Below are 26,262 nucleotides of genomic sequence, written 5' to 3' on the forward strand. Positions count from 1 at the left end.
AGTGAAGCAGGGGACGCCACAAAAGATAAAACTGCGGCTACCAGAGCAGATATAGTTAGGATTGCAGATGCAGCAAAATGTGAGGTATATGTATGTTTTGAGGGTCCCCTAGGTTCGCATCTGAAGCCGGAAGTGAGGGAGAAAATTGTGAAGGGTGAGTATGTGGAGATTTTTTCCTTGCTTCCTCTTGAAAAATTTAATTTAGATAGGGTTAAGCCCGATGATTCAAAAAAAGAGGACGAGGAGAAGAGGCGTTACCGCCTCATCCCTCGCACCTTTGGAAATTGGCTGCAGGCCTATGCAATACTGGCCAGTGTTATTGGCGATAAGAAGCCAGAACACTGTGCAGCATTGTTCTGTTACATGGATGCGATCGGGGAAGCGCACCGAGTTTATGGTGGTACGGGGTGGCTGCGTTACGACGAGCAATTCCGGCAGCGTATGGCGGTACGGCCATCCATTAGGTGGGACCACAAGGATATCACCTTGTGGATGCGACTTATGTCTGCGCCGCGGGCGCCGGGTCAGTTTTTTCAGGGGGGGGCCGGGGGGGCCGCAGCCTCGGGACCGTCGGCCGGAAAAAAGTGGGGAGTTTGCTGGCAATTTAACGAGGGGTCCTGCAAGTTTGGAGGATCTTGTCGTTTCAAGCACGAGTGCTCGGGTTGCGGGGGTAACCACCCTCTGTCCAAGTGCTTTAAGCGTAGCAAGCGGGGTGGCGAGTCTGCGGGAAAAGGGGGTGACGCCGGTGAAAGTGGAAAGGATGCGTCCTTTTCTAGGTAGGTATCCGGACATCGCGGCCGCGCAATTGCTAACTTCGGTTTTTACGGAGGGGTTTCGCATACCGTGTACCTTGTCGACAGCGCCTCCGCTGGCAAGGAATTTGCGATCCGCTTTGGAACACCCGGAGGTAGTTACGGAAAAATTGAGAAAGGAAGTATTGCTGGGGCGGATGGGGGGGCCATTTAAGGAGCAACCGATACGGGATTTGGTGGTTTCTCCACTGGGGGTGGTACCCAAGAAGGAACCCAACAAATTCCGCCTCATTCACCACCTCTCTTTTCCAAAAGGGGGGTCGGTGAACGATGCCATTGACCCGGAAGCATGTACGGTGTCATACACGTCATTTGATGCGGCGGTGAGCTGGGTGCGGAGGTATGGAAAAGGGGCACTTATGGCAAAATCGGACATTGAAGCCGCTTTCCGATTGTTGCCGGTACACCCAGACAGTTTTCGCCTGTTGGGCTGCCGGTGGCAGGAGGAATTTTATGTGGATCGGTGTCTGCCCATGGGTTGCTCCATTTCATGTGCGTTTTTTGAAACGTTCAGTTCCTTCTTGGAATGGGTGGTCCGGGATGTGGCTAGGGTGGACTCGGTGGTCCACTATTTGGATGACTTCTTGTGCGTGGGACCCCCTTCCTCCAGGGTGTGTGCGATTCTATTGGCGACATTGCAGCACATTGCGGGAAGATTTGGGGTTCCCTTGGCGGCGGACAAGACGGAAGGCCCTACTACGGAGCTCAGTTTTCTGGGGATTGTGATCGATTCCCAGGCAATGGAGTGCCGGTTGCCGCCGGACAAGGTGGAGAATCTTAGGCTGGCGATTCGGGATTTTTTGGGGCGCAACAAGGTCACACTAAGGGAATTGCAATCATTACTGGGAAAATTCAATTTTGCGTGTCGGATCATACCCATGGGGAGGGTGTTTTGCCGACGGCTGTCGGCAGCCACTGCAGGGGTGAAATCGCCTAGGCATTTCATAAGATTGACCAGGGAACTGAAGGAGGACCTGAGAGTATGGCACACGTTTCTGGAAACGTTTAATGGGCGGTCGGTTTGGATGGAGGGGCCTGTTAGTAACTTCGACTTGGACTTAGTCACGGACGCGGCTGGGTCGACGGGGTACGGGGCCTTTTTTCGGGGCCGTTGGAGTGCGGAACCTTGGCCTGATTCATGGAGGAAGGCAGGTTTCCTCAAGAACTTAGTACTGCTGGAGTTGTTTCCAGTGGTTCTGGCAATGGAATTGTGGGGGGAAGAGTGGAAAAATTTGAAGGTGAGGCTAAATTGCGACAATATGGGGGTAGTGCAGGTCATCAACCGGATCTCCGCTTCCTCATTGCCGGTGGTCCGGTTGCTGAGACATTTGGTACTACGGTGTCTGCAGTTTAATGTATTTCTATATGCGGTGCACATACCGGGGGTAGACAACACGCTCGCTGACTCTCTGTCTCGTTTTCAGTGGGGCAGGTTCAGGGAGTTGGCTCCTACGGCAGAGCGGACCGGGGTGCCTTGCCCGGCGTGGCTTTGGGACACTGCTTTGGACTTGCCGCGCGTTGGATCCAACGGTCGGTGAGTGGGGCGACGTGGACGGCGTACTCCAGAGTCTGGGTGGAGTGGTTCAATTTCCTGCGACAGGTTGGGGTTGATTTGGGGGGTGGGGGGAAGGAAGGCAGTTGGTTAGTGCTGTATTTCGTTTCTAGGCACATGGAAGATGGGGGGTCTGTTTCCGCCATTGAACGCAAGCTGGCGGGGCTCGCATTCCTTTTTAAATTACAAGGGTTGCAAGATTTTACAAAGAATTTTTGGGTTAAACAAACGGTGAAAGGATACCGGCGGGGTAAGGTGCGGAGGGATTTGCGTAGACCGGTGTCGTTCGCAGTGCTTCAAGCGATCTGCGGCAAGCTGGGGGAGGTGTGTTCGTCGGGATATGAGGGGATCCTCTTTCGGGCGGTTTTTTCGGTGGCGTTTTTTGGGGCTTTTCGGTTGGGTGAATTGGTTAGCCCGTCAAAAGCGGTGGAGGGTGGATTCGGTTTTCAAGATGTGCGAGTGGAGGGGGACAGGGTGGTGATCATATTGCGCCGGTCCAAGACGGACCAGGTGGGGAGGGGAACACGGGTGGTGCTTTATGCATTACCGGGTTCCGAGGTGTGTCCGGTTAGAACTGTTGGGGAGTTTGTGAGCGTTCGCCCGATAGGGCTGGGGGCATTTTTTACACACAGGGATGGGACGTTTTTATCAAAATTTCAGTTTGTACAGGTGTTCAGAAAATGCTTGTGTGCAGCGGGGTATGACGAAAAACGGTATGCTTCGCACTCCTTCCGCATCGGGGCGGCCACCGAGGCTGCGCGGTGCGGGTTGGATGAGGCGGCCGTTAGAAAAATAGGCAGGTGGGAATCTAGGAGATTCCGCTCCTATGTGCGTCCATATTTGCTGAATGATTAAGGGTGATGCGTGGGAAAAGGGTAAGGTTAAGACGAAGGTTGGTGTTATATAGCTACAAAAAATTGTTTTTATTACAGATGACAGCTTCCCGTGCCTCGTATGGATTTTGGGGCACTCCTACGTGTTCTGGGGTGCCAGGAGAGCCGACGCCCGACCGGATGGCAGGCAACTGGGCATTTCTAGGCGGGAGGCATGGGTTCGCTGGCTGGGTTTTCGGGGGATGGAATGGAGCAGGGTGGTTCCTGAAGTCGGCCATTACGCCCGGCTCGATCGCCCCCCAGATGTGCTGGTTTTGCATGTGGGGGGTAATGATTTGGGTGTCCGGCCGATGGGGGAGCTGATACTGGCAATTAAGGCGGATTTTATGTCCCTGAGAATGTCATTCCCAGGGTTAATCGTGGTATGGTCAGATATGGTGGTTAGGACGGCATGGCGGACGGCTAGATCAGTGGATAGGCTGAACAAGGCGAGGATAAAGGTTAATCAAGTGGTGGGGAGGTTTGTGGCACGTAACGGAGGAATAGTTATTCGGCACTCTGAGTTGGAGAGGGATGTAGGTTTGTTTCACAGGAGGGACGGAGTTCACCTATCGGATATAGGGATTGATCTATGGACCTTGGGGTTGGAGGATGGAATCCGTAGGGCCCTGCGGGTGTGGGGTGGCCCTCGAGGATAAGGGGTTAACCTCTCAGGCTGTGGCGGTGTCAGGTGGTCCAGGAGGTCAAAGAAAGGAACAATTAAGACGGAAGTGTGGGGGTCCAGCGGTTATGGACCCCCTCCGTATTCCACCGGAATGGTGTCCGCTGGAAAACGGGAATTGGTGTACTGCGGGATAGGGGGTGTTGCTATGCCTTTAAGGCTGGCGGCTGGGGTTTGTTTATGTCCCGCAGGAGAATGGTGTAAAATGGTGTAAAATGTTAGGTGTGTTACTTCCTTGGACCACATGTCTGTGTATGGTTGCCATTTTTATATGGCGGTTTGAAATGTATTATATTTATATATTTTAAAATAATGAAAAGTTAACAAAATTCTTGTTATGTAAAATGTGTTAATAAAAGTTACGGCTGCTATGGCCAATTATTCTCCAATCTCAGGTGTTGCCTCAGTTTCTTTAATTTAGCATAAGAGGGGGTGGTATGGGTTAGTGTCGTTAATGGTCCAATTCAGGGTATCCAGGCTACCTGAGTCAAGAGAAGCCCGGAGCATGGAAAGTAGTGGAATAGGCAGAGGGCGGGCATGACCAGCGTGCTTGGGACACAGGGGGTTAACCAGGCTGTGAGGAGAAGGGGGTAGGCGGTGCTGGAGAGCAGTTTCCCGGGCTCTGGGAGTTTATTTAAGGGAGGGGCGGAGCTACGGGGCTCAGCAGCGTGTAGGGAGACAGCAGAAGGAGGCAGATTTTCCCACCCACCCTCCCCTGTTTTGTCTCTTTTGTGTGTTGTGCGTGTGTGTTCTTCTTTTTCAGGTCACGGATGGGAGTCGTCATGGCAGCAGTAGTGGTGGCGGTGTCAGGTGGTCCAGGAGGTCAAAGAAAGGAACAATTAAGACGGAAGTGTGGGGGTCCAGCGGTTATGGACCCCCTCCGTATTCCACCGGAATGGTGTCCGCTGGAAAACGGGAATTGGTGTACTGCGGGATAGGGGGTGTTGCTATGCCTTTAAGGCTGGCGGCTGGGGTTTGTTTATGTCCCGCAGGAGAATGGTGTAAAATGGTGTAAAATGTTAGGTGTGTTACTTCCTTGGACCACATGTCTGTGTATGGTTGCCATTTTTATATGGCGGTTTGAAATGTATTATATTTATATATTTTAAAATAATGAAAAGTTAACAAAATTCTTGTTATGTAAAATGTGTTAATAAAAGTTACGGCTGCTATGGCCAATTATTCTCCAATCTCAGGTGTTGCCTCAGTTTCTTTAATTTAGCATAAGAGGGGGTGGTATGGGTTAGTGTCGTTAATGGTCCAATTCAGGGTATCCAGGCTACCTGAGTCATGCACTGTGCAATTGCAGGGTGTTCAGCAGGGCGAACAGCCAAAGTGATTAGGCCGAATATGAGTTTGGGCCGAACCATTCGCCCAACACTAATGCTGTATGTGTCCTCAAAGAGGAGGTTCTGTACTGACACTCGGCACCCGGACAGGAACTGAGCAGAAATTTCCCTAATGGGGACACACAGCAATAAAAAGCTGACAAATGTTCTAACACTACTCCACTCTAGAAGAAGCATTGTTTTATTACTGCCTTTGCCCTGTTGGGAGAAATTCCCCTTCCTTCTTGTTCTGTCAACCAACAAAGAGAAAGGAAATGGAGAGATGTTTCCTTACTTTCTGTTCTTTTGACAGCCAATAGCAATAACAAGATAGATGAGGTTCTGTGTCTTCCCCACGCAATCCAAAGCTTGATATCGTTCTGGTTGGTATCAGTCTTGTACTTGTGTTTATGAGATTCCATTGTGTTATTATACAGAGCTGTAGCAGATACTGTCTGTTGCCGAGTTTTATTAGGTTGCTGTGAATTGTTCTTTGTCAGGTACACAGGTGGTTTATTGATTTTCTGATTATATAGTCCAACCTGCCTTATGAGCTAAATACTGAACAAGTGTGGCCGGCTGCACGTAGACTTCCAACTCAGCTGTTGTTTACTCTGCTGTTCAATGACAACTTATCATCCTTGCTCCAGATCTGCAAATGACTGCCCTGCTTCACACATCACAGATATTTATCAAAAAATCTCATAAAAGACAGTTAATTCCAAAGATCTACCCTGAAAGTAGTATTAAACCCTCAGTGGTTTTTAGATGAACACATTGGGGGTGATTTACTAAAACTGGAGAGTGAAAAATCTGGTGCAGTTGTGCACAGAAACCAATCAGCTTTCAGGTTTTATTGTCAAAGCTGAAGTTAGAAGCTGATTGGCTACCATGTACAGCTGCACCACATTCTTGGTGCTCCAGTTTTAACAAATCTCCCCCATTGAGCACAATATAATAAGCATTCCTCAGTATTTGTGAACATTCTTATTCCAGCACTTGCACTTTCCAACTTCCAGCACTTGCACTTTCCAAATGCTGCTGGCTCCTATTTTCTCATTGCTGCTTTCCTGAACTTCTGGTATTCACAGGAAAGAGCTACTGGCGGACAGTGGGGTCTGTAAGCTTGAAGAAGGGATGGGGGAGGAGGCAAAAAGTGCCATGCTATTCTAGGCTACGGGGTGATGTGTTTCTATTGATATATACAGTATAGCGAGAAATAAATCTAGTCCCTGCATCAGGGGCGTTGCTAGGTGGCAAAAAGACCAGGGGCCGGGAACCGGGGGGGGACAGGGGACGTTTTGTATGTGACGCACGCTTTTTTTTTGGGCTAGCACGTGACCTACATACACTGACGATAGTGACCTACATACACTGACCTACATACACTGAGTCAGTGTATGTAGGTCAGTGCATGTAGGTCAGTGCATGTAGGTCAGTGCATGTAGGTCACTACCGTCATTGCAGGTAGGTCAGTGTATGTAGGTCAGTGTCACTGACCTACATACACTGACCTACCTGCACTGATGGTAGTGACCTACATACACTGACCTACCTGACATACACTGACCTACACACACTGACCTACCTGACCTACATACATTGACGGTAGTGACCTACATACACTGACCTACCTGCACTGACGGTAGTTACCCATCTACACTGACCTACCTGACATACACTGACATTTAGGCCTCATACAGACGAGGGGATATCCGTTTCCATCGGACATTTTTCCTCCAGATTTTGATCTGATGGCTGTACACACCATCAGATCAAAATCCGCGCGGAAAACATCCGCGGTGACGTGTCCACGCCATCGCCGCGACGATGACGCGGCGATGTGCGCGACGCTGGAAGGTAAATACTTCCACGCATGTGTCGAATCATTACGACGCATGCGAGGGAAGGGGATCGGACGGACTTATCCGGTGAGTCTGTACAGACGACCGGATAAGTCCGAGGGACAGGATTCCAGCGGATAGATTTCTTAGCATGCTAAGAAATTTTTATCCGCTGGAAATCCGTCGGCTGGACAAATGTCCGCCGTAAATTGTCCGCTCGGGCCGTGTGTACGGGGCCTAACATACACATTATTACATTGTCTGACGGTTCTGACCTACCTCAGTTCAGCGGTGTCACAGCAGCAGGCAGTCATTCCGTCAGAGAGCGCCTATGATGGACATCACACGTCCCGCAGTCACGACATTGGACCAGTGGGACGTCCATTATAGGCGATGCGCAGGCTCCAGAAGCCGGGACCTGCTATGGGACTCGGCCACACTCGGTCACACTCGGCAACATTCGGCGGGGCTCGGGATCAGATTGATCCCGGCGCTCGCCACTCGCTCGGTTGCATTTGTTAACTGCATTTGTTAACTTCAAAAGCCGATATAAAAGAATTGTAGTGGTAAAAAAAAAGCACCTGTGGGTTTAACTAATATATTTTTTCCTGTGGGGAAAAAGGACATCAATTTTATTTGGGTACAGTGACGCAGTGTTTCTGGTTCCGGGACCATGTTGGTCCGGAACATTTGAGCTGTGGCAGGGAGCCCAGTAGTCGACTGGGTTCCCAATCCTGAAGATCCCAAGCGAGATAGCTGTTCGGTGGGGAGTCCATCTGAGGAGAGCCAATGAAAGGCTGGCGATCCAATAGGGTCTCGACAAACCACCGGGGATCAAGGTAGTCGGACACTGAGAGACTGGTCACCTGTCAGTCGGTACCTGAAAACAATCTGAAGGAGATCCAGGCGCAATTCTACCGAGGAGGATCATCTCCGTAATCACAATCACGGGGAAGGCCTGTGGCAGAGGTTTCTCCCTGAGTCCACTCTAGAAGGGTCTGTGGCAGAGACTTTTCCCTAAAAGTTCGAGTGATAACCTGGCTGCCAGGTCAGTGAGAGAGGCCTGTCCGGGTACACTAAGTCCACTCAGGCAGGAGTGGCGCAAGAAGTGTTACACGTGGGAGCAGGACTGTTTCCCGATTACTACGCCTGAATCTGCTGTTCTCCTTCTCCTTTCAATTCTACCTTTCACCACAAGTTACTGTTTTTACCCGGCTGGGTAATAAAGAGCACAGAAAAGACACCTGTCCTGGACATTCCTTTACTACTATATGCACCGTACATCCCTAGGCCTAGGACGGCGGAGGAGCCATGAGGTAACATGCCCCCCAAAACAAACCAGCAGTTTTTTCGAGGGTAGTGCTACATAAGGTAAGTCTTTCAAAACGTGCTAATATGCGGTGCATACCAGCATATTATTCTATTATCCTGCAGGGACCATTTTTTTCTACTTTTTTTATTTTTGCGGTTTACTACCACTTTAATAGATAAAAAAGAGGCATACTCAATAAGTGAGTAAAAAAATGTTTTGTCGTATTTAATGAAAGCAAATATCTGTGAATGTGTTCGATTTAATGATATTCTTTTAACTAAGGGCACCTGTTATTCTCATTTTGTAGCACTAGGTGGCAGCATGCACAGTCCCTTCTTTATTCCTTTTCGCCATCAAAGCATTTTATTCTTTTTTTTGCCACACATGCTGAAATTCGCCTAATTTACTTTAAAAAAAATATTTAACCCTCAAAGATTATATTTTTTTAAGTAAATAACCTGTAGAATAAAAAGATGTTAGTTGCAAATTTTTATGTTGCACAATATTTGTGTAAATGCGTATCAGACCTATATTTTGTCAGTAACAAATACACTAATATTAAAGTGGAGTTCCACCCATTTTTTTTATGTTTGTCTGTGCTGCATGCTCTAATCTCATAGTGTTCAGAATGGACAATTTTTATTTAATTTGTTGCTTGTAAATACCTTTATTTTGTAGTCATTCATTACTTCCTCCACCTTATTTGCCTAGGCTATTCGCAAGGGTTTCTGGGATAGGCATCATGTTTCCCAGTAGTCCTTGCAAACCTGACTGAAACCTATTACATTGCTTGTGCACTGAGCATGTGCAAGATATGCAAAGCTGAAATCCAGGAAGTCATACAGTCTGGCTTCATGATGCCCACACTTAAGATGGCCACGGTTTATTTCTAGATTATAAACTATCTAAATGCTGTAACAACCTAACAAAACAGATCTTAGTTTACAGACTAACTTTACTAGAATACATTAAGCTTGTGTATTACAGGGGTATTTATATTTAAAAAGTGAAATTGTGGGTGGAACTCCCCTTTAATTTTAGTTCACAAAGAACCATTAAAATCCTGATTTCTATAAAATATACAATTCTGTAAATAGGGTAAATAGATACCAAACATGTCAAAACTAGAAAAATAAACAACAGGGTTAACCCTCTAACCCTCCCTTATTCTCAATCAAAAATGAGACAAAATATTTGCCTTTAGTTCTACTTTTAGGTTGAGATTTTCAAGAATAGTGAAGCCATCTCAGGATATGAACATGGTGCATACCTCCCAATACCTCCCAACTGTCCCGGATTTCGAGGGACTGTCCCGAATTTATAGCAATGTCCCTCTGTCCCTCATTCCTCCTCATTTGTCCCTCATTTTGGTCTATATGGATGTATATAAAATCCACTTTTTATCATTCAAAAAGTGTTTTTCAGCACTAAACCTGTCACCTCATTTCTAAATTGCTGCATTTGTAAACTCCAAAAGCCAATTTAAAGCATAATAGTGGTAAAAAAAAAAGCACTTGTGGGTTTAACCAATCTTTTCTTTTTTTTGTACAATTCTCCTTTAACCACTTCCATACCAGGCACTTACGCACCTTCCCGCTCAAGCCAATTTTCAGCTTTCAGCACTGTCGTAATTTGAATGGCAATTGCGCGGTCATGCTACACTGTACCCAAACAAAATTGGCGTCCCTTTTCCCCCACAAATAGAGCTTTATTTTGATGGTATTTGATCACCTCTGCGATTTTTTTTTTTGCGCAACAACTAAAAAAAGAATGAAAATTTTCAAATAAAAATACGTTTTTATTTTTTTCTGTTATTTTTTTTGCAAATAAGTACGTTTTCTCTTTCACTTACGGGCACTGATGGGCACCGATGAGATGGCACTGATGGACATCGATGAGGTAGTACTGATGGGCACAGATGAGGTGGCACTGATTGGCGGCGCTGGTATGCGGCACTGATGGGCACACATAGGCGGCACTGATGGGCACACATAGGCGTCACTGATGGGCACACATAGGCGGCACTGATGGGCACTCATGGGCGGCACTGATGGGCACTTATGGGCGGCACAGATGGGCTTCACTTATGGGTGGAACTGATGGATACTTATGGGTGGCATAGATGGGCACTGATAGGTGGGCACTGGGCATGGATGGGCACTGTGGGGTGGCACTGATGGACACTGTGGGGTGGCACTGATGGACACTGTGGGGCAGCACTATCCATGTTGCCAGTCAGTGCCCATACTGTTTTTTATTTTTTTCCACTGACTTTTTTTTTTTGCCCTTCCCTGGTGGTCCAGTGTGGGATTTCCTGGTGGTCCAGTGTGGCGATCCGAGGGGGGGCTGCGCTGATAAACAATCAGCGCCAACCCCCCCTGTCAGGAGAGCCGCCGATCGGCTCTCCTCTACTCGCGTCTGTCAGACGCGAGTGAGGAAGAGCCATCAACGGCTCTTCCCGTTTACATCGTGATCAGCCGTGATTGGACACGGCTGATCACGTGGTAAAGAGCCTCCGCCGGAGATCAGACTGACACCCCGCATCACCGATCGCCGCGCTGTGCGCCCCCACGGGCGCGCGCTGCATGAAATCCTGCAGGACGTCCATGGATGTCCAGTCAGGATTTCAGAACCACTTCCCAGACGTAAATCCCCTATGGACCGGGCGGGAAGTGGTTAAGGGGGCGTAGCAAGGGGTGTGTCCTATGCCTGCATACTTTTGCCGATAGGTGTCCCTCATTCCCATCTCAAAAAGTTGGGAGGTATGATGTTGGCTGTGTGTGGGTTGGATTTTATGGCAGTCATAGAATGGTCCAAGAAGGAATAATGTACAATAAGAAGGAGAGTTGCTCCCTTGCAAGATTTAGGGACTCCCGTACTGAAGAGTCACACTTACCTTTTCCAGGAGTCTTCTCCCTCCCATATCTCATATAAGATATAGCCTGGCTGAGATTGCAGCTTCTGGACGGACACACTGAATAAAACAAAACACAGTTTCCAATGTATGGTCAAAAATATTGTGTCTGGTCTTAAGGTAATTACTAAATTATGCTACAATACTTACTAAATGGCCATTTTGCATTCATCTCTGCTTTCCCAGCCTACTAAAACCACTCTAGTTAATACTTAGCTTTAAAATCTAAATGGTCCTTACCACTCGAAAACGACGCATCTCTGCAGAGGCGCATTGCGGGCGGTACTAACCCTTTTTCGCCCGCTAGCGGGGGGTAAAATCGCACTGCTAGTGGCCGAATACCGCCACAATTCTGGCGGTAAAGAATACCGGGCATTTTCACCCCCTTCCTGCCCAGGCCAATTTTGAGCTTTCAGCACTGTCAGGCTTTGAATGACCATTGCGCGGTCGTGCGACGTGGCTCCCAAACAAAATCGGCGTCCTTTTTTTCCCACAAATAGAGCTTTCTTTTGGTGGTATTTGCTCTTCTCTGCGGTTTTTATTTTTTGCCAATTTTGAAAAAAACACACATACTTGTTACTTATTAAATAAATATTTTTTCGTTTTTAGGCCGATATGTATTCTTCTACATATTTTTGGTAAAAAAAAATTGCTTATATTGATTGGTTTGCGCAAAAGTTATAGCACCTACAAAATAGGGGATAGATTTATGGCTCCGACCGGTGTATCTTGTCCTGATTGGATAGATTGATAGTAGCACACATACTTGTTACTTTTTGCTATAATAAATATCCCAGTTTAAAAAAATATATATATATTTCTTAGTTTTTAGGCCGATATGTATTCTTCTACATATTTTTGGTAAAAAAATTGTGCATATTGATTGGATTGCACAAAAGTTATAGCGCCTACAAAATAGGGGACAGAGTTATCGCTCTGGCCGGTGTCTCTTGTCCTGAGTGGATAGATTGATAGCAGCACAGCCATTGGCTCCCTCTGCTGTCAATAAAATCCAATGATGCGGGCACCAGGGGGCAGGGCGAAGTCCTGCTTTCTGTGTCAATAGACGCAGAAGCAGGACACGGGATCGTGTCTGCATGGGTGTCCATGAAGGAGAGCACTTTTCCGACGGGGCACTTGAGAAGAGGAGGAGTCAGGAGGGCCGCTGAGGGACCCCAGAAGAGGAGGATCGGGGCCACTCTGTGCAAAACCAACTGCACAGCAGAGGTAAGTATGACATTTTTTTTTTTTTTTAAACCCTGAACCTTTACAACCCCTTTAACTCCTACCCTCCCGTCCAGGACAGCACCTAACTAGCTATTTTCAACCTGCTTACAAGCAGCAGCCAATGGCTCTCACTGCTATCAGCAAAGCCTGTGTGAGCAGAATGAGGAGAGAAGATCTGCAGCCGGGCACATTGGGGGTCAGGTAAGAGTTGGGAAGAGGAAGGGGGGAACAAACAGAGAATACATTAATAGCTAGATTCAGGTACATGTGTGTATCTTTGCGGCTGCGTAGCGTATCGTATTTACGCTACGCCGCCGTAAGTCAGAGAGGCAAGTGCTGTATTTACAAAGCACTTGCCTCCTAAGTTACGGCCGCGTAGCGTAAATGGGGCCGGCGTAAGCGCGCCTAATTCAAATGAGGATGAGGGGGGGCGTGTTTTATGTAAATGGGTGGTGACCCGACGTGATTGACGTTTTTTTACGAACAGCACATGCGCCGTCCGTGTACATATCCCAGTGTGCATTGCTCCAAAGTACGCCGCAAGGACGTATTGGTTTCGACGTGAACGTAAATTACGTCCAGCCCCATTCACTGACGACTAACGCAAAACGGCGTAAAAATTTCAAATTTCAACACGGGAACGACGGCCATACTTAACATTGACTAGGCCAGCTATTTATTCGACTAACTTTACGCCGGAAAAAGCAATACGTAAACAACGTAAAAAAAATGCGCCGGGGGCACGTACGTTCGTGAATCAGCGTAACTAGTCATTTACATATTCTACGCCGAACTCAACGGAAGCGCCACCTAGCAGCCAGCGGAAAAATTGCACCCTAAGATACGACGGCGTAGGAGACTTACGCCGCTCGTATCTTTGCCTGATTTAAGCGTATCTTGTTTTACGCTTAAATTTAGGACGGCGTAGATTCAAAGCTTTCTGAATCCAGCTATGTGGCAACAACCTTTAATGTCTAGCTAAAGTAAGCAAATCAACAAAAACTTGACTTGCATATTATTCCTAAAAATTATTTTCACTGCTCATCTAAGTCGTGTCCTTTTCTAATTTCTCATTGTAATTTGGACTAGGGGTGAAACATTTTCAAGGTATTGGACTTGATTCGCCACGTCTGATTACATGATCTGGAGGACTTAAACCATCACGGACTAAAAATAATTTTTAGACTGCAGATTTATGGAGTCGATCAGCATTATGTCTGGAAAGAACTATACAAAAGTCTCAGAATTTGAGGATTTGGAAAAATTAACAAATTAAATATTTTTTCCTTATAGTCCCCCTAAACATCTTTGTAATTTCCATCATAGGAAATCTTCTAAACATTGCATTAGTATCCATCACCCCAGCCCTTCAGTCCCCCATGTATTATCTCTCATTTTTAGATCTCTTGATTTCATTCAACATTCTTCCAAACATGCCTGGCTGTCATCTTCTTGGTCTAGACCAGGGGTCTCCAAACTGTGGCCCTGGGGCCGGATGCGGCCCATTGCTTGCATTTATCCGGTCCTTGGGGCACTATTCCATCCACTGACACCAACAATGGGGAATCATTCTTGTTGCTGAAACCACCAATGGGGCTCTATTCATCCAACTAACACTATCTAAAGGGTACAATTCCTTCTATTGGCACCAACAACAGGGCACTAGTCCTCCCACTGACACCAAAAATATGGTATTGTTTACTCCCACTGGACATTTTCTACTCCCAATGTCCCTAGTCCGGCCTCTTAGGCCTCGTACACACGACCGGATCTATCCGCTGGGATTGATCCGCGGATCAGTTCCAGCAGACAAATCCGGTCGTGTGTAGGCCCGAGCGGACATTTTTCGGCGGAGATTTCTCCAGCCGACGGATTTCCAGCGGATAAAAATTTCTTAACATGCTAAGAAATCTATCCGCTGGAATCCAGTCCAGTGGATTGATCCGGTCGTCTGTACAGACTCACCGGATCAATCCGTCCGCTCTCCTCCCTCGCATGCGTCGTAATGATTCGACGCATGCGTGGAAGTAATTACCTTCCAGCGTCGACGCATGCGTGGAAGTAATTACCTTCCAGCGTCGCACACGTCACGTCGACACGTCACCGCGGATGGATTCCGCGCGGATTTCGATCTGATGGTGAGTACAGCCATCAGATCGAAATCCGCCAGAGGATTTATCCGCTGGGAACGGTCCGGCGGACCGTTTCCAGCGGATATCCTCTGGTGTGTACAGGGCCTCAAAGTCTGAAGGACAGTAAACTGGTCATTTGCTTAGAAAGCAAACCTCTGGTCTAGACACTAGGAAATAATTGCTTTATGCGGCTGCATCACACAGTGATACTGAATCAATTCAATTGGAATCTGACTGAGTAAAATTAAAGTGTTTAGACCATCTGGAGTCCAACTGGTGAATTAACTAAACTTCCTCCGCCACTAAACTCCCTTCTGTTTCAGGTCTATCTGCCCTACCTGTGCCAGTTTCTATTTCAGAGTTAAATAGAAGCTAGCACAAGGTGTGCACATAAGTAACAGAGGAAATGCGGCTGTTTTCCATTTAGAAAATTGCCACAGATTCCTGACATGTCTGACCTTGTCACGCAGGTTGTGAGTTGTCAGCAGACAGCTCACATCCCTCTCTCTGCCTGTGCAGTGATTACACTACATGAGCAGAGCCTGCAAGGTTAACACCCTCCTCCTCCCTCCCGCTCTCCATAAAACAGGATGGGGACTGCAGAGAGATCGAATCATGCAGTTCCAATTCTCTTGTTCTTTGAGCTGTGTGCTGTATCTCTCACAGACAGAGAATGGATCTGTCCTAATTGTACCCCCTTGGTTATTTAAGAGCAGCATCTGGTCCATTTTTATGTTAAGAAGAGGGGTGCAAGCTTATACATTTGCTGTGAACCAAAATCCATCCAAACACCAGCACACAGCAAACATAAAAATAGAAGTTAACCAAAAACACAGTGAAATTAACTAACAAACAGAAAGCCTAACTAACAACTAACTATATACGAAATGGGGAACACAGGAAAGCAAAGAAAAATGGAGGTGCAGGGAGCAGATTGGAAGGGGGGGTCAAAACTGGGATCAGGAAAAGGGGAGAGCATGTACAATCAGCGGGATACAGTGTTCAGGGTAATGGCTAACAGTATCTGACAGCAAGCAAAACACTGCAGCGGGAGGCACTAATAGAGGGAGACCTAAATACCCTCCCAGCAGCCAGCAACAGGAGGAAACGTATTACTGGGATTTGCTAGCTGCTGGGAGACACCCGCTGGTGGACACTAGAATTACAACCCTTCACTCAGGGAACCACAGTGCCACCCACATTTGATCCAGGTGCTGATAATCTGTCAAAGGGGTTGTAAACCCTTGATTTTTTTCACCTTAATGCGTATGCATTAAGGTGAAAAACCTGTGCTGCAGCCCCCTCCCCCGATCCATCTTTCCAGCGACAGGGATGAGCACACCAGCTACAGCCAGTGTCTCGGGTCCTGATTGCATAGATTGATAGCAGCGCAACCATTGGCTCCCACTGCTGTGAATCAAATCCAATGATGCGGGAGCTGGGTGGCGGGGCCGAGTCCTGCTGTCTGTGTCAATGGATGCAGCAGCAGGGCACAGGAGCGCGCCAGCATGAGTGCCCCGAGGGAGAGCGGCTTTCCAACGGAGCACTCGGGAAGAGGAGGAGCCAGGAGTCAGGAGGTTATAAAGCAGTATAAGCAGTTCTGTCTTATATAGGTCTGATGGTACATATAATGATGATGTCAGTATGTGGAAAGTTCCAAGGCAAGGAAGATTTAGCTGCATCATGTAATGAGATTTTTATCTCTCTATAGCTTCTTTCAGCTATAACATTTATAAAATGTTCAGCGGAAAAGGGGTTCGCTAACAATGAAGGTGACATATCGTTATTCACCTCTACGGTGACTCACAGCTGCAGAGAACAGGCAGTGCCCTTCTCCAGGAAAAATCTCACAACAGTTTTTTATTTTTAATTTGAGGCATTTTCCAACTAAGAAAGAACAGGAAAAGCTTTATTATTTTGCTGTAACCTTGACCAGCGGCATGTATTTATTTTATGCCTTGCTGTATAATAAAATGTTCAGATTTGACAACTGTTAAACTGTCTCTATGGCCAGAATAGATATCAGCAAGAGCAATTTGGCTACACCCACTGTTCACTGCGGCGCAATATGAGCGCCGGATTACTACTCTCCTTGGGGCGCCCAAAGGTGTACCGGGTATTTTATAATCCTATGATGTTTCCCGCCGCTAAAGTGTTCCGGTTTGGTTTTTAAGAAGAGGTGGCAACCCTAGCAGCATCTCCGATTCACATGTGGGCAGGGCCTACTCACCCTGCAGATGGGGGTGACCTCTTCTCGTGTACACGCTGATCAATGCTTGGGATCAGGCGGGGCCACGGTCATGTAAAAGACATAATTAACCCATTGCCACCAAATCGCCTAACTGTTACGTCACTTGGCTTCAAGTGGTTGTACCGGGGTGATGCTTGCAGCTGCTATTACAAGCAGCTGGATGGAACGTCTTCCCCCTCCTGCCGCCTTCCATTGCTCTCTGTGGCGCTCCTGTCCCACCGGGAGACCCGAGCTACTAGCCGGCATGTCCTCTGGCTAGTCAGAGACCCATACAAAGTCGAAAATAAGCTTTGATCGGGTCTCCGTTATGGTAACCCGGAAGTCATGAGATCACTTCCGGTTTATATGGATGTCAACGGCGCCATTTTTTTTAATTCAAAAGTATTCAAAAATGCTGATCCTGGCACATTGAATGCTTTCAAGTGCAAAGGAAGGATTTGGGGTTTTAAACCCAGATCCCTCCATAAAGAGTACCTGTCACATGCTTATTGCTGTCACAAGGATGTTTACATTCCTTGTGACAGCAATAAAGTGATCAAAAAAATAAAGTAAAGCAACAGTGTAAAGATAAAATTGAAAATAAATGAATAAAGTCCTAGTGCACAAAGACAAAGGCATGCATCGATCATGAAACAACGATTGTCCCACACATGTGAGGAATCGCCGCCTACATCAGATCATGGGCAGTTATTCTAGCACTAGCCCTCTGTAGATATAAAGTGGTAACCTGTAAAGGCTTTTACAGTGTTGCCTATTGATAGTAAAATTTATGTTTGTCGCCGTTGCGTGGGTGTGAGCAATTTTAAAGTATGACATGTTTGTTATCTATTTACTCAGCCTGACATCATCTTTTATATTTTACAAAGAAATTTGATTATGTATTGTGTCTTTTTGCATTAAAATTAAAAAAAAGTGTATTTTTTCCCCAAAAATTGCCTTTGAAAAACCCCAGCGCAAATACCGAGTGTCAAAAATTGCAAAACCCACTAATTTATTCTCTAGGGCCTCTGCTTTAGAAAAAGGATATAATGTTTGGGGATTCTAAGTATTTTTCTAGCAAAACAATTATTTTTACATGGAAACAAAAAGTGCATGAACATACCTGGTCTTCAAGTGATTAAGGCAGAACCCCGGCTTAGAGAGGAGCCGTACGCTGTGTGCAGTTGTGTAACTTACAGAACGCCACTGTGAAACATCTTGTCCAATGTCACTGCACACCTTTGCCTTACAAATGTAGCATTTAGGAGGGACACCACTGAGCCTGTGGACTATTCCACCAGTCCAGCATTACTCTGCCACCTCACTCCCAGTGATAGAATGGGATCCCACCGTGCACTTATGCATGTACAGACCTTATGCATGCACTTAACTCCTTCAGCTCTCCCATACCATGCGGCTAGGTTCTTGGGGTCTCCGTACTGTGGGTTCAGTCCCGATTGCTTTGGGGAACCGACCACTAGGGAGGAAGTCAACGTACCAATCCCCTCACTACCGGAGGATCTGTCACCTATGCCTGGTACACCTCTCTGCTGTCTGGCTGCTATTCATTCCCACCACTCTATGGTTACCCATAGCAAAGACACACTTTCTCCATTCTCTTGCTGAGTCAACCACCCCTGTAGTGGCTTTCCGCTTCTTCCTCTTCAGCCTCATGTGTGCTTTACATGCCCTGTCCTTTTGATACACATGTACCTTCATGCACCCCTTTGAATAACTTCAGACCAGGCATAAAACAGTTGATAACTTTTACTGAAACAGTCTCAGTACATAGTTTTTTTTCTCCCTAACTAACTTGAGGCTGCCCAGGCATACCTTTCCAAATAGTAGTCCATAACTGTCTGTAACGCCTTCAGCTCTCCCATACCATGCGGCTAGGTCCTTGGGGTCTCCATACTGTGGGTTCTGTCCCGATTGCTTTTGGGGAAACCGACCGCTAGGGAGTGAGTCAGCGTACCCATCATCCCCTCGCTACCAATCCCCTTGGTCCCCTCGCTACCAATCACCTTGGTCAATTAATTAACTGTCAATTGATTCTCAGTAAATTAATTGAAAAGGTTACGCATAGATAGCCCTAAGATAGCCCAGCCCTCCCTGCCCCTTTTTATAAGCCGAACAGGGTGGAGGGCATATCCCAAAAAGCCTGGGAAAACGCAAAGCCTGTATTAACCCTTCCCCAACTGGGCAGTCCAATAACTAAGTATAACAGTCACACACCATTATTAGTCACCTGCCTACACTTACTTGACACTAAGGGGTTGATTTACTAAAATAGACTGTGTACTTTGCAAAGTGCAGTTGCACTCTGCAAGATCAGTTGCTCCATAGCTTAGTAAATGAGCAAAAGCTTTTCTAACTGCCATCATCCAATCATGTGCAATGCTGTTTTTTTTTATTTGCCTTGCACGTGATTAGGTATTCTTTGCAAAGTGAAGCTTTACCTCCTTTACTAAGCTCTGGAGTAACTGCACTTTAGTAAATCAACCCCTTATTGTTGCATAGCAAAAAACGTTTTTTCATCATTTTTTATTTTTCATTATTGATAACTGCAGAAATTAATACTGCAGAAATTAAGAATTTGGGACATTTTATGTTCTACCGTGGTGCAAATTATAAAAAGGTGACTTTGTGTATGGTATCACAGCTAGTAAAATATAAAATCCTAAAAAAATAAATATTAATTTTACATTTTTATTAATTTTAAAATACAAAAAAAATGCATACTCTAAACCAGGGGTCCTCAAACTACAGCCCGCGGGCCGTATTCGGCCCGCCAGTGTTATTTACCCGGAACACGGACTGCCCCTTTAATATTGCAGCAATCCCCCTCCCCTCTTCTACCTTTTTATCACACAAGATGAGAAACACAACAGGTCCGGACAAAAGGCGGGTCTTTTGAGTTAAGCAGCGGGGCGGTTTCAGCAACCAAACACCTGCCTTTCATTAGCAAAGTCCCGCCCTTTGTCTGGACCTGCCATGCTTCGCATCTTGTGTGATTGAGGTAGCAGAGAGGAGGAGTGCTGAATGTTATAGAAGGGGCGTCAGTGTAATATCAATGGGGGGATCTGTGATAGGGGGGGAGATCTGTGATAGGGGGGAGATCTGTGATGGGGGGGGCTGTGATGGGGGGCTATGTGAGGGGAGACGTTTGTGTTGAGTGGGCTTTGTGATGGGGGGAGTCTGTGATGGGGGGATCTGCTATGAGGGGGACCTGATATGGGGACTTTTTAATGGTGGGAATCTGTGATGGAGAGGTGTCTGTGATGGGGGATCTGTTATGGGTGTCTGTGATGGGGGGGTCTGTTATTCTGGGCTTTGTGATGGAGAGGAGTTTGTGTTGGGGGGCTTTATGATGTCGAGGATCTGTTATGGGGTCTTTTTGATGGAGAGGAGTTTGTGGTGGGGGGTCTGTTATTGGGGGCTTTGTGATATAGAGTTTGTGTTGGGGGGCTTTGTGATGGGGGGTCAGTAATTGGGGGCTTTGTGATGGAGAGAAGTTTGTGTTGGGGGGGCTTTGTGACGGGAGCCTAATTTGTGGAGAATCTTTGAGGGGGGGGGGGAATCTGTGATGGAGAGGAATCTGTGATAGGGGGGTTCCATGATGAGGGGGGTCTGTGTTGGGGAGGGGTTCTGTGATGAGGGGAGTCTGTGAAATACTAATAAGTTTATGATGAGTAAAATTGTTCTTTATTTTAAATATTGTATTGTTTTTTCATGTTTTTTTGCACTTAATATAAGATGTGTGCATAGGTTCATATTTTTTTTATTTTTTTAAACTATTGTACCATGGTTTATCAATATACAGTAGGTATGGTGGTATCCGCGGTGGTTGTTTTTATGTCTCTCATTTATTTTCCACTATCTCAGTACTTGTTTTGTTCTAGCAAACTCATATTTATTGTACCTGATTACCCCACATTGTTGTGTTAAGGAAGGAATTTGATTGCTATTGCCAACACAGTTCATTTTTAGAAACTTTCTTTCCATTGTAGGTGCTCTCATACATTCCTGAGGGTTCTTATTTTTCCAGTTTGTTCATCATCCTATCAATCATGTCATTCGTGATTATACCACACAATGACCTGATTTATATAAGAATAGTCACAAAAAAATAGCACGGTTTCCTTTTTCTTTTCTTTTTGTTAAAAATGTATTGAAATGCTGCAAGTTACATTTCATTAAGCCCCCGTTAATGTAATGCGATTTGTTGTGCGCTTGCCATCATGCTGCCATGTACGATAATAAAAATGACATTATTCTCTATGTTGCCCATTCACATTAATGCACTGTGGTGCAGTGTGATTTTTGGAAAGTTGTGTTTGCTTCTTTTGGTACATTTTTGTTGCATTTTTACTGCTTACTACCCAGTCTCCTTCTCCAAGCACCAAGAATGACAATGTAGATAATTTGGAGAGCCATGCTGTAGCCGTCTTCTTGCTATAGTGTGGTCGGGAACAGATTAAGGTCATGTCCTCATGTTCTTGATATTAACTTCATTCTGAATATACCAAACAGCACCAAAGACTAATAAGGGACTTTTGTTAATTGAACATATAGGCCCAGATTCACGTAGATCGGCGTATCTTTGTGCGGGCGTAACGTATCCTATTTACGTTACGCCTCCGCAACTTAGATGGACAAGTGCAGTATTCTCAAAGCACTTGCTCCGTAAGTTGCGGCGGCGTAGCGTAAATAGACCGGTGTAAGCCCGCCTAATTCAAATTTGGAAGATGTGGGCGTGTGTTATGTAAATGTTATGTGACCCCACGTAAATTACGCTTTTTACGAACGGCGCATGCGCCGTCCGTGGACATATCCCAGTTTGCATTGCTCCAAAGTACGCCTCAAGGATGTATTGGTTTTGACGTGAACCCCATTACGTCCAGCCCCATTCACGGACGACTTACGCAAATTACGTAAAATTTTCAAAATTTGACGCTGGAACGACATCCATACTTAACATTGGTATGCCGCATGTACGCCTCATATAGCTAGACATGTGCAGACTGGAATATGTTGTTTTGTTTTTTCGTTTTCGTTTGGAAAATACATTTATTTAGTTACTTCCGAAAATCGTTTTGATTTATTTCGTTGGGGAATAGCTTTCGTCCGAAAATCCAATAATACTTGGTTTCTGTCGAATGGTCAAAAGAATATTCGCCGGAACGTCGAATCGTTGTTGGTTTCTGTCTAATGGTCCAAAAATATTCGACGGAACGTCGAATCTTTACGCCGAATCGTACATTTCCGTTCGAATATTCCGTCTACAAGAATTCTAATGTTGTATGACTAGTAATAATGTCGAATCTATTCTCTATAATGTCGAATCTATTTTCTCATAAATCGAAATCTATTCTCTGTAATGTCGAATCTATTATTTCTATAGTGTCGTATCTTTTCGCTATAATGTTGAATCTTTTCTCTATGATGTCGAATCTTTTCCCTATAATGTCGAATCTCTATATCGAATTTCTACCGCAACGAAAACGAAAATAAAGCATTTTTTATGTCGGATCTTTCGGTTTTCGTTTCTTGCACTTTCGTTATCGTTTGTTAAAACGATAACGAAAAAAACAGATTTTCGAACGAAAATGCATTCTAACGAAAACGAATGTCTACATATAGCTGGGGTAACTTTACGCCGGAAAAAAAGCCTAACGTAAACGGCGTATCTGTACTGCGTCGGCCGGGCGTACGTTCGTGAATTTGCGTATCTAGCTGATTTACATATTTCTAGGCGTAAATCAACGTACACACCCCTAGCGGCCAGCATAAATATGCAGTTAAGATCCGACGGCGTAAGAGACTTACGCTGGTCGGATCTAATACAAATCAATGCGTAACTGATTCTAAGAATGGGTTTCTTTTCCTTTCTTTCTCCCTCCCTTCCCTTCCTTTCTTTCCTGCTCACCCCCTCTTTTTCCTTCCCTCTCTCTACTTCCTTTTCTCACCTACACCACCACACAATTCTACACTCTCATCACTGGTTGATATCACGTCTGTTTTGCACTCCCCACTAGTCCAAGGTCCGGGTTCTAGATACTAACCACTTCCTTTACCTTACATATTTGGCAAGTAGGTACATCCACATATGTGCGCCTCCTGGTCGCCGCATGGGACCTTGCCTGGTGACCCCCGCTGCCCTTACCCGCTGGGTTTTTTAGGTAAGCAGCTGAGCCCTTGTTCCCCAATCTACATATTGTAGTTTTTCTCAATGTATAACTGTAACGGTATGGCCCGTGGGACCCAAAGGCTCTTGAAGGATGCGGGGTACTCCTGTTTCAGCTTCACCAATGACTCTTGCGTCTAGGGTCATCCTATGTCCACTAAGGGCATAGGATGACTGCAAAATGATATCTTGAATTACATGAGATAGGACAGTAATGATAATTCACAATGTATTGCAGGATATCTTGAAATATTACAGGTGGTTAATTCTGAACACAACAGGTCTATAGGACAGTGATTCATTCAATGTGGAACATAGGTAATTAAGTCTGCTACTGTTATGTAAATTAAGCTTAGTTTGGCTTTTAAAGACCTGTTTATTGTGTGATGCTAATTAACACTGTATTGTGTGAAAGTTCTATTGATGATAATGGGTGTTGTGAGTTAGCACAATCTAAAGGTCAGATGTCCGACTAATGTTTACTAAAGGAATGTGGATTGTATAGAAGGTGAGAAAAGCTTATGTCTGGGTAAATGATTAGTAATTAGCTCATGTAGATTATCTGAATGTCATTATCTAAACGATGTGTATTGAGCTCCTAGTGTCAAGTTATGGGTGGAGTTAAGCCATTGTTTCTTGGGGCTTCTAATGCCGCGTACACACCATCACTTTATGTGATGAAAAAAAATGACGTTTTTAAAAACGTCACTTTAATTGACTGTGTGTGGGGGAAAACATTGTTTTATGTCTTGTAAAAAACGACCAAAAAAAATTGAAGCATGCTACACCGTGTGTAGCAAAAAACATAGTTTTCTAAGACGTTTTTTCATCCACGCATGCCCAGAAGCTACTTATGAAGCAAGCTTCAATGGTAAAACGTGGTGGAACGTAACCTCACTTTGCAAGATCATTGTGAGAAAACGATGGTGTTTCGTCTTTGAAAATTGAAGTTTCAAAAACGTCATTTTTTACTTCACAGAAAGTGTCGTTTTTTTTCATCACATAAAGTGATGGTGTGTACGCGGCATTACTGTATAAGAAGAGCTTGAGTTTACCATTAAAGTCTATTCGTTTGGAACCAGAGAACAGAGCTGTGTGTATCGTTTTCTGGGGAATTCTTATGGGTCCTGTCTGCTGGATTGTGGAGTGTCGATAAGCTGTCGTGGGTTGGTGGAATGGAATATCGTAAACAGCGTTAAACCCCTGACCGTTACAATAACCATTGATTGTTTGTCAATTCAATTTTAGACATGCTTCTGATGAAGCGGCTTTCGCCGTGAAACTAGTCAAGATGATTGTCGTGACCCTCAATTCACCGTCTTCTTACCCTTTGGGGATAAGTTCACTGGTGTTATGTACGGTCGTCACTATTTTAAGCCTGTAACCTTTTTTGATGTTGTATTCAATAAAATAATTTTCGTGTTTTATATTTGCATTTGTATAATTGATATTTATTTTATCAGTACCGCAATAGTCCAACCGCGCCCCCCCCCCTTTTATTTGCCTCTTTGGTTTGGGGACCTTAGACCCAATCTTTCTATACTTAATCTCTGGATGATGGTACACTTTATTATATTATTTATGTATTCCTATTTTAGAGGCTATTAGCCAGATTCAGGTAGTGTTACGCCGGCGTATCAGTAGATACGCCGTAGAAACTCTGAATCTTAGCCGTCGTATATTTAAGTGTATTCTCAAATTGAGATACACTTAAATCTAGTTAAGATACGACGGCCTGCGCCGTCGTATCTTAGCTTTCTATTTAGGCCGGCCGCTAGGGGCGTGAACGCTGATTTACGCCTAGAATGCGTAAATCAGCGATATATGCCTATTCACGAACGTATGCTTGCCCGTCGCAGTAAAGATACGCCGTTTACATAAGGCGTTTTCAGGCGTAAAGTTAGTCCAACAAAAAGCTGGCCCAGCCAATGTTAAGTATGGACGTCGGTCCCGCGCCAAATTTAGAAATGTTTACGTTGTTTGCGTAAGTCGTGAAATTATTAATTAAAATGTTACAATAGAAATCCAAAGATAGAAATCTTACTGTAAACAGTGATCCTGGGCAGCGGTGAATTCTTCATAGCTCTGTAGGGAGGTCTTAAATTGATCCGAATGAACTTCAGTGACTGGTAATTGTCTTTGGGCCACCAGGATATACTGAAACAAAAGAAAAGTGCACCAATGGCTGATGAGAATTATATCTATTTATTGATAGATTTTAATAAAACTAGCGGCCAACATGATCATGTAAAAAAATATGTATATTATTCACTGTTGTAATTTACTTATAAGGGCATCATCTGCATATTGGGCTATTTTATCCTCTCTATCTGCCCGGCAAAATCCCCTAATTCCTACTGATTGTTGAGTATTTTAAGTTGGGAATGAGCCGAGTTAAGGAATGTCAAGGCTGTAGATTTTGGAATTTCTAAAGCCTCATACACACTATCAGAATTCCAACTGACTTTTCCGTGGATTTTGCTTCAAATGGGCGTTGGCCGTGAACTTGGTATGCATACACACGGCAGGACTTTTTCAGCCAACTTTCACCAAATCACGTGGATTTTCAGCTCTTTATCGCCACCCTTTGGGCAACTTCTTGTCAGGGAACTATCCGCAGAAGGACTGGTATCAATGTTAAGCAGAATCACGGATCAACAAACACAATGCGCATGCCGCCGCACACAGGCAAGAACGGTCAGGAATCTTAGTTCCCCAGTGCGCATGCTCGTGCGCCACAATGCACGCAATGCATGAGTGACTCTAGGTACCAAGTGGCCTATAAAAAGCCTGCTGCAGCAGTCAATGACTTCAGCCTTCCTTTGATTGTTCCGGAGTTCCTGTTTCTGCTATCTTGACTTACCGTTATCGACCGGGCTTGCTGACCAGTCTTCTCTGTGTATGAGCCCGGCTTGATCCTTGGCTTGTTCCTGTATCCTGCTCCTGTCTGCTGATCCTATGTATGACCTTGGCTTGTCCCTTGACCTGTTCCCAGGCCCGGATTTCCCACAAGGCCAGGCCTTGGGGCGGCAGGGCTCCAAGGGGCGGCAGTAGCATGGAGTCCCCCTGACGCCCGGAATATACAGTTAAGGGTGGTAAGTTATGGGGGAATCCGCTCGCTCGTTAACAAGTGATTGCGGCGATGTAACCGAAATCACTTGTAAAATATG

The 26,262-nt window shown here is 45.5% G+C and overlaps 2 protein-coding genes across 2 annotated transcripts in view; one reads left to right on the plus strand and one right to left on the minus strand.

Annotated features, from left to right (window-relative positions):
- Positions 1–26,262, minus strand: part of NECAB3 (N-terminal EF-hand calcium binding protein 3) — a 111,018-nt gene that overhangs the window by 5,875 nt on the left and 78,881 nt on the right. Inside the window, exons 10-11 of the mRNA XM_040330344.1 lie at positions 25,137–25,249; positions 11,299–11,376 (exon numbers count right to left, since the gene is read on the minus strand). Coding sequence (XP_040186278.1) covers positions 11,299–11,376; positions 25,137–25,249 — 191 coding nt within the window. The remainder of the gene's footprint in view (positions 1–11,298; positions 11,377–25,136; positions 25,250–26,262) is intronic.
- Positions 831–5,205, plus strand: LOC120918659. The gene is made up of 2 exons (XM_040330343.1): positions 831–3,927; positions 4,729–5,205. Exon 1 carries the CDS (start codon positions 950–952, stop codon positions 2,348–2,350), a length of 1,401 nt encoding a protein of 466 aa, XP_040186277.1. The 5' UTR covers positions 831–949; the 3' UTR covers positions 2,351–3,927; positions 4,729–5,205.

Source organism: Rana temporaria, chromosome 12, assembly GCF_905171775.1.
Source record: "Rana temporaria chromosome 12, aRanTem1.1, whole genome shotgun sequence".
In the NCBI taxonomy this organism is placed as follows: domain Eukaryota; kingdom Metazoa; phylum Chordata; class Amphibia; order Anura; family Ranidae; genus Rana; species Rana temporaria.

Bases quoted from the DNA above. Each gene is read 5' to 3' on its own strand.
- LOC120918659 (XM_040330343.1), top strand. From the start codon at position 950: ATGGGGGGGCCATTTAAGGAGCAACCGATACGGGATTTGGTGGTTTCT.